This window comes from Sciurus vulgaris (genome assembly GCF_902686455.1).
Source record: "Sciurus vulgaris genome assembly, chromosome: 3".
NCBI lineage: Eukaryota > Metazoa > Chordata > Mammalia > Rodentia > Sciuridae > Sciurus > Sciurus vulgaris.
This window is the reverse complement of record NC_136463.1, coordinates 112,773,367-112,780,947: the sequence shown is the minus strand read 5'-3', so window position 1 is coordinate 112,780,947 and position 7,581 is coordinate 112,773,367. Positions and strand designations below refer to the sequence as shown.

Genomic DNA, 7,581 nt, shown 5'->3' with positions numbered 1-7,581 from the left:
ATGAAGCTCAGTATGTGTCAGACAATTTTAATTTCCTTTCATGACAAGATGACAGGACTTATAGCTTGGAGGCAAGCAACAGAGGCCATTTATCTGCTTTTATTCAAGTTTTCAATTCTATCAAACATGTGATGCCCAGCAGGCAGATAGTAAAATAAGATGAGCACCGTGTTTCTCAAGTTGCCAGCCCTGGAAAGTTCATGAGAATTTTTAAATACAAGAATACATTCTTGTATAGAATGCTTTGTAAGGTTTTATTATTTTTTTCAAGAGCAGTAACTTATATAAGATGATTATTATAATATTAACATATGTAAATTATATGCAACTATGTATAACTATATATGTATATGTGTATATGTAAACATATATATGGATATATATAATCATATGTCCATATGATAATGAGGACAAGTCCTCTTTAGCCCACATGATATACCACATATGATACTGACATACATATAAAATCCTCCCAGTCTTACTATGTGCTGGATGCTGTGCATGTTTCTGGGAACATAAAATGCTGAAGATAATGTTCCTGGCATTACACATAAGAGTGAAGTAAAAACTCTACCTCTCTGTAACTATTCCAGTGAAGGCACCATCTGAAGATTTTTTTCCAGCTCAGCTGGAAGACCATCTGCTGGATCCATTCTTCTGTATCAGTGGCTCATAACCCAGACTGTACACCATGAGATATATTTTAGGATAGAGCTTCCTAGTACCACTCCCAGAAGTTCCTGTTGAGTTGATCCGAGGTGAAGCCTCAAAAGATATTTTTGAAAGCCTTCCCTGGTGATCCTAATGTGCTGCAGTGTTGAGAACCACAGAGCAGTGTGGTGGAGCAAATCCATGGACACCTCCACCATGCTCATAGAGTTCGTAAGGGAAGTAGGAAAGTGCTCTGAAAAATTCATTCCTCATTAAGCAAGTATTTACCTAGCATCTAGTATATTACAGACACTGTTTTGGGTGTTTGGGGGTACAGCAGCCAATAAAGCAGGTACAGTCTTCGCCCTCAAGAACCTTATAGTCTAGGGATCAGGCATTAATTAAATCACGGCATAATTGCAAGCTGTGACAAGTTCTCTCAAGGGGCAGTAGAGGGCGCTGTGGGAGTCGACAGGCAGGACGAGGAGGAATTTGCTTTGTGGATTAGGAGGAAGAAGGCTTTTCGGAGGGAGATAGCTTCAACTGGAGATTTCAACCACAAGCATGAGCTCAGCGGAGGTCCTGCAAGGAGAGTGAACAGCAAAAGGCGCTGATATGGGAAGGGTCGTTGACAACCAGTCCTTATTATTCTATATGATACCGCTGGACAAATCAGGAAAAGGCCTCCTTGTGTGGATGTGGCGGACCAGTGCCCACAGCTGGATGAGCAGCTTGTCCCCTCAGCTGATACTCCCAAGTGAGGGTTCTGTGGGCCATCCTTTGCGCAGGACTGTGCATTTTTATGTTTGTTCCTTGAGCCCAACTGAATTGGAAGAAAAAAAAAAAAAAAAAAAAAAAAAAAAAAAAGTAGAGGAAGAATGGAGAGGAAGGAGAAAGAAGAGAAGGAAAAGAAGATGGCGGGAGCCTGAGCAGCCAGCTGGGTCCAGCGCTGAGCACAGGGCTCACGGGCTGTGCTGAGAGCCTTGCGTTTCTACTCAGTCCAGTGTGAAGGCTTTGAAGCAACAGGGTGAATTAACCAAACTTCAAAAATGGAGGCATAGCTTTCCCGGGTGAGGCCATCTCAGTGGTCTGGAGGAGAAAGAGCTATGGCTGGACTAGGACTGGCGCAAGGGAGCTGGAAGAGGTGGAGAGGCTGGGGAATGACTTAGGAGAATCAGTCTGTAGGGCTTGGTGATTGATCGGGTGTGGGAACGAATTAGAAAGAATCGTCAAAGAAACCTCAGGTTTTCACTGAGATAGGAAATGCTAATGATGAACACATGCACATACACATTTATTTCATCTCTCTCTCTCTCTCTCTCAACCTCCCCTTCTCCCAGTAGATTTCCCAAAAGAAGACAGATAAAAGTTCAAACTGAAAACTTTAGGAAAAACTCTGAAGTAGTTTCCCCGTGGTCTAAAAACTACGAAAAAGTAAAAACTTCACCAGAAAGTGACTGTAATGCTATTCTACCTTCTTTCAGCTCTTGTATTTTAGATCTTTATATTTAATGGTCAATTGTTTGGATCTGGAAAGTTGCACTGTAAAAGTTTTTATTGACAACAGAAACTCACAAACTGAAGCACCCCTTAGGGTCTTGCTTATTGTTGCTGCTAAAAAGAGAAAACTGTTCCCTCCACAGCCGCAGGCCAATTCAAACTCAACCAGCCTAGAACCTGTTGACTGTCAACAGGGAATCACACCCTATACCTCCATTCAGCTGTTTGTGATGGACAATGATTCCAGGAGCCAGATATCATGCTTGGAATTACATTTTATTTGAGTTTCAACCATATAAATATATGTACACAACATTACATTCTATACAAGTTTGCAAACCATTTCCCACCCATACCCCACCCTTGCTTTCCAACTCCTCAGCATGTCAAATTCAGAAAGACCCAAGGACGGGATTAATTCATAGAAGACAAGGTGCAGCCTGTAAGCCTTAATTCATAGACCTATAGAGCCTCTCAGAGGGTCAAATGGGGTGGAGGTATATGTAAGGTCTAGACAAGGCATGCTTCAAAGTCACACAAAAGGATTACTTTAACATTTTAAACTCAACTTTAAATTCAGTTGTTAGTAATTTCTCAGGTTCATATTGAAATGAACAAAATACACACACACACACACACACACACACACACACACAGCCTTCTCAAAACGCATTTCCTTCAAAGGAAAAAAAGGTTGCTGGAAGGCAATTTAGTCACTTGTGATTTCTGAACAAAAAAAGATCTTTTTTTGCATCACCAAGAGGTTTCATTTGAAAATAAATGCGTAATCCAGAGTTGTTATGTTCTGTGACAAATCCCAAATGCAGGCACATATAGACCTTAAATTTTATTCTGTGGTACACTGAAATTGTGCAGGGGTAAAAAAGAAGTATGGTCATATTTCCCTAAGGATAACTCATATGTGTAGACCTACAGTACACTGATATTTTTTTCTGTAAATATTTTGAATGTATGATCAAATTTCTGTCACTTTTCCAACACCTAGAAGTGCCTGACAACGTTCTCACATGAATTTCTGGATTGGTTTCAGCAACAGAGTGACTGGTAACTGTATCTACAAATGGCTGATCTATTTTGATGTGAGCTTAATTAATGCTGCATATGAAACTCCAAATGTCACAATCCAGGAGTTTAAAATTTGCATTATTAGACTGATTTAGTTAGCTTATTCTAAAATGGAATTTGAATTTCATTTAATGTGGTATTAACTTCTCTTCCTATAAATTCATTTTTAAGCTAAAGGGATTTCATGAAATCTCTCTATTATGATTTTAGCATGTGGATGAGAACTATATGAAAATACTACAAATAAAACATGACTTCAAAGTCACTACTTGATCTACCAATTTGCCCGAGAGGATTAGGCTGGTAAGTTATGACATCTGGTCACAAAGTCCAAGCTGCTTTTTGATGAAGTTCGAGATTAGGAGCTGAGGCCGTTGCTGGTACTCCACCAGAACATCATGAGACAAGTTGATCTGGTCACAGTCAAGTCGGTCGAGAAGTGTCACACAGACCACAGCAGCTAGTAGAGCAAGTAACAGGATTACAGAAGTGAAAGGATTGACCTTTCCTACAGGAACATTAGCCTAGCAAGTCATCATCCAGAGTTTATGGACTCTGTGTTGTTTTCCCTGTAATGAGACAAAATCTGCGAAAACCTCTAGTCTTCTATATAATTCATATTTATAATTCATATTTCTATGGACTCTCACCAAAGACTTTATTTAAATAAGCTAATTGAAAATATTATGCAAACTCCTCTTTGCCCTCCCCCCCCCCCGCCCCCAGTTAGTTAGAAAAGGTTCAGGAAAGCTTTGGGTTCAAGCTAAGAACAAGGAGAGATCTTTGCTATCTACAACATAGGCTTCAGCTTTTGAACCAGTTCTTAGAGAAGTCTTCTTCCTTGAGGATATACCTGGAGAGCTAGCCCTTATTCCTTGTGGCAATGTTTGATTTTGCAGCCCTTACTGGAGAGTAAAGTAAATAGAGAAGAGATATGGAATGTTGACCCATGAAATGTCAATAAAGATGAGGACTGATTCTTATGAAATTTGAGAAAATCAAAAATGAAATGTTTAAACATAAGAGTCAGCTCCAAAAAGAGCAAATATATTAGTTTTTTAATTTCTAAAGAATGGGAATAAAATTCTATGATAGATAAGAAACTAGGAGAGAAAGAAGAAAAATCTTTCCTACAGAAACAAAATCCTCATTTTTTGAAAAGTTGCCACAAGAACAGAATCTTGTTTGTTCCATCAGGAAGTCAGAGAGAAAATAATGGGTGTCATAAAAATTCTTTACTTCCAGGTCCTTTGCCTTTTTTTTTTTTTAAATTAAGCTATTTGTTTTCTTGCTATTAAGTTGTATGAGTTCCTTAATATTTGGCTATTAACCCCTTCTGAAACACATGGTGTGCGAATATTTTCTCCCCATCCATATCTTTCGTTTGGTTCAATTCTTGCTACATGCTGAGTTTATCTATCATGTAATTCATTCAGCTGGGCCATGAGCTAGGCATTATTCTCATACTCTCTTTGTCAGATGATGAAATCAGTATTTAGAAAGGTCAAACAAATGGCCCATTATGATGCAACTGGTAAATAATTAGCCAATCGGTTCCCAGCTTCTTAAACAGCTGAGAAGAGTTCTCTCCCTTCCATCTACTTCTCTCCCGGATTGGTACATGGAGAACCATTAAGCAAACCCGCATTGACCTGTCAAACTGACCCTTATGTTCAATGAAGTGAAAAGCAATGAAAATATTAAACTTGAACTGAGTCAAATATTTCAATGCCCAGGACCCTGTTTCTTCAAAACCCGCTCAGTTGTAAAGCAACTTGGCTGAACAGGTAAACAAGCAAATGGAAGAGATAGAAATTTCCCCTCAGCTTTTCAAGTTAATGATCAGCAAGTCTGTGAAGCCTGACATGGGCTGGCAGTAGCAGAGAAAGTTGAAAGTCCTGCTTTAATCCTTCACTTGGCAGAAGGATAAAAGGAAACCAGTGCTGTGTGCTTTGCACAGAGTGGGAGCCAACTTTACTAAATGTCTTTTCTGTATTTCAAGGGTAATGCCAAAGATGGGAAAGAACAGGTAATAGCAATCTCGGTGGTATTTTCTTGACCCTGGAGAGCCTATTAACAAGCAGCATATAATAATCTTGTCACCTAAAATTACTATTTCCATGAGCAATTAAAAGGGACTAATCACCCAAAACAATTTATCAAAATTATTCCTGACAGCTTTGCTACCATAATCCTTAGATTAGGTGTGAAGGGTGTCTCTTGGGAAGGGAGGACACCTAGTGACCCGGCTGTCACCAAAAGGGTTGTCATGTAACAGACATGAGGATGGAATGTAATGAGAATACCCAGATCTGAACTCAGAGCTGAAAGTGTCCTGTGCTACACCAGGGATGCCAGGATCCCACTCTGGGATCCTCTATGGCCTCTTTGAAACTCCAATTAAAGTTGCAATTGGAACCTCTTCCCCCACACCACACATGCAAATACTCACATGCCTAAACACACACTTGCGTGTATAATTTCAGGGTGTCCTGGGCCCCCTAAAAGCTTTGCATAGAGCTTTTGGGAATCATGGTGCCCTGAGAACTGCCACTTTAACCTCACTTCTCTGATTCAGAATAAATTTCCAGGAAGGTTTTCCCATAAATGATGGCCAAAGATAGCAGATCCAGGTATAAATACCTGTGTACACAGCAGTCTCTCCCCCATCCTTTCTCACCCCCCACCTCCCCACCCAACCACACACACACCTCCATTGCTCCTCATGGTTTTGAGCTCGTTATTCCCTGTGTGCCTGGCATAGAAAGCATAGAATCATTGTCAAATCACCAACCCATGGTCTTTGCACTTTCTGATCTTGAGACATTCATCTTAGGCTGTTGGCTGCTTATCACAAATCAGGTGGAGAAAACTTATATTCAAAGGGGCTGGTCAGGGCTGGGGTTGTGGCTCAGTGGTAGAGGCTTGCCTAGCATGTGTGAGGCACTGGGTTCAATTCTTAGCACCACACAAAAATAAATTAATTAAATAAAAGGTATTGTGTCTACCTACAACTAAAAAAAAAAAAAAAAAAATTAAAAAAACAAACAAAAAAGGGGCTGGTCAATGCTAAGGATATACAATTTCTTCTCAAAATGTAGTCCACTGGCCACCTGCATCAGAACCAGAGATTGTTCATCATTCAGATTCTGTCCCAGACATAAAAAAATCAGAATTAGGGGCTGGAGTTGGGAGGGACAGTAAATCTACATAAAAAGGAGATCTCCCCAAGATAAATTACTTCTACATTGCCATTTGAAAACTACTGCTTTAAAGACTTTAAACTCTAACCCTGAACCAAATCAAGTCACCACAAATGTACATACCTAAACCCTATTTACTTAGGTTCCCAAAGAAATGCTGAATTACTTACAAGCAAAATTTCACATTATACTCTATAAAGAATGTTTCTATATTTTAATAAAAGTATTATTAAAGACACTGCCTGTTATAACTGATGATTTCGCAATTTAATATTTTGATAAAGTTTAACATTTGGAGAATATTTTTGTGAAACTTCAAGGACTTTCTTTATATAATGAAGCATGTGTAACTCAAAGTATTTTCATCTTTACCTCAGTCTTTAGGAAACTCAAAGCAAAATCTAAGCATTTAGATTTTATATTGTATTCCTAGGTAGCCTCTTTGATATCAATGCTCCCTCATCTGCTCCCTTAAGTAAATGTCTTATTCTTTTTGTTATTGTTTAAATGAGTATTATATATTCTCCATTAATTGAAAGATGCCTCTAATGCTTTCTCGAATAAAGGTAAATACTAATCATCTTTCAGTACATTAATGCTACCTTTCTACACCAGATGGAATAATGGAGGGAGCAGCAGACAAAAGACAAGAGATCTCAGTTCTAGTCCATCTCCATTCCAGTTTAACTGTGTTTCCTTAGGAAGGTCTATTACATTCTCTAGGTCTAATTTCAATCTATGAGAAAGGAGCAGGTAAGCCTGAGGTCTCACCCAAGTCCACGTCCTCTGCTTAATGTACTCACAACATCTTGCCAGTATGAAGACCATGCTGTCATCTCCATAGGTCCAGCTGCAGCCTTGGGAACTTGAGTTTCTGCTGGATGCTGGACCTTCAACCAGAGATGACTCAAGATAGGCAGAGGTTGGAGCCTGCTGTGTTGGGGGTAGGGGTGCCTCCAGGAAGCCTCAAGGGGGTCACAGCAGAGGAGAGGCCAGTCACAGGTGAAACCAACCATGCAGAGAGCTGAAGCAGTGGCCCTAAAAAGACTTCTAAACTGGGTGCAGTGGCGCACACCTGTAATTCCAGTGGATCGGGAGGCTGAGGCAGGAGGATTGCAAGTTCAAAGCCAGTCTCAGCAAC

General features: G+C 39.8%; 1 protein-coding gene across 3 annotated transcripts in view; it reads right to left on the bottom strand.

Moving 5' to 3' along the window:
* Window positions 1–2,659: 2,659 nt before the first annotated feature.
* UPP2 (uridine phosphorylase 2) overlaps window positions 2,660–7,581 on the bottom strand; it is a gene marked incomplete at its 5' end in the record, with an annotated part of 41,547 nt that continues 36,625 nt past the window's right edge. The window contains 2 exons of one of the 3 annotated variants that reach the window (XM_079131825.1): window positions 5,946–5,992; window positions 7,212–7,330. In XM_079131825.1, the coding sequence (XP_078987951.1) occupies window positions 5,978–5,992; window positions 7,212–7,330 (134 nt within the window). In that variant the 3' untranslated portion in view covers window positions 5,946–5,977. Of the gene's footprint in view, window positions 3,698–5,945; window positions 7,331–7,581 lie in introns of those variants that run through there. The other 2 variants (XM_079131824.1, XM_079131826.1) reach the window with 2 other exon arrangements.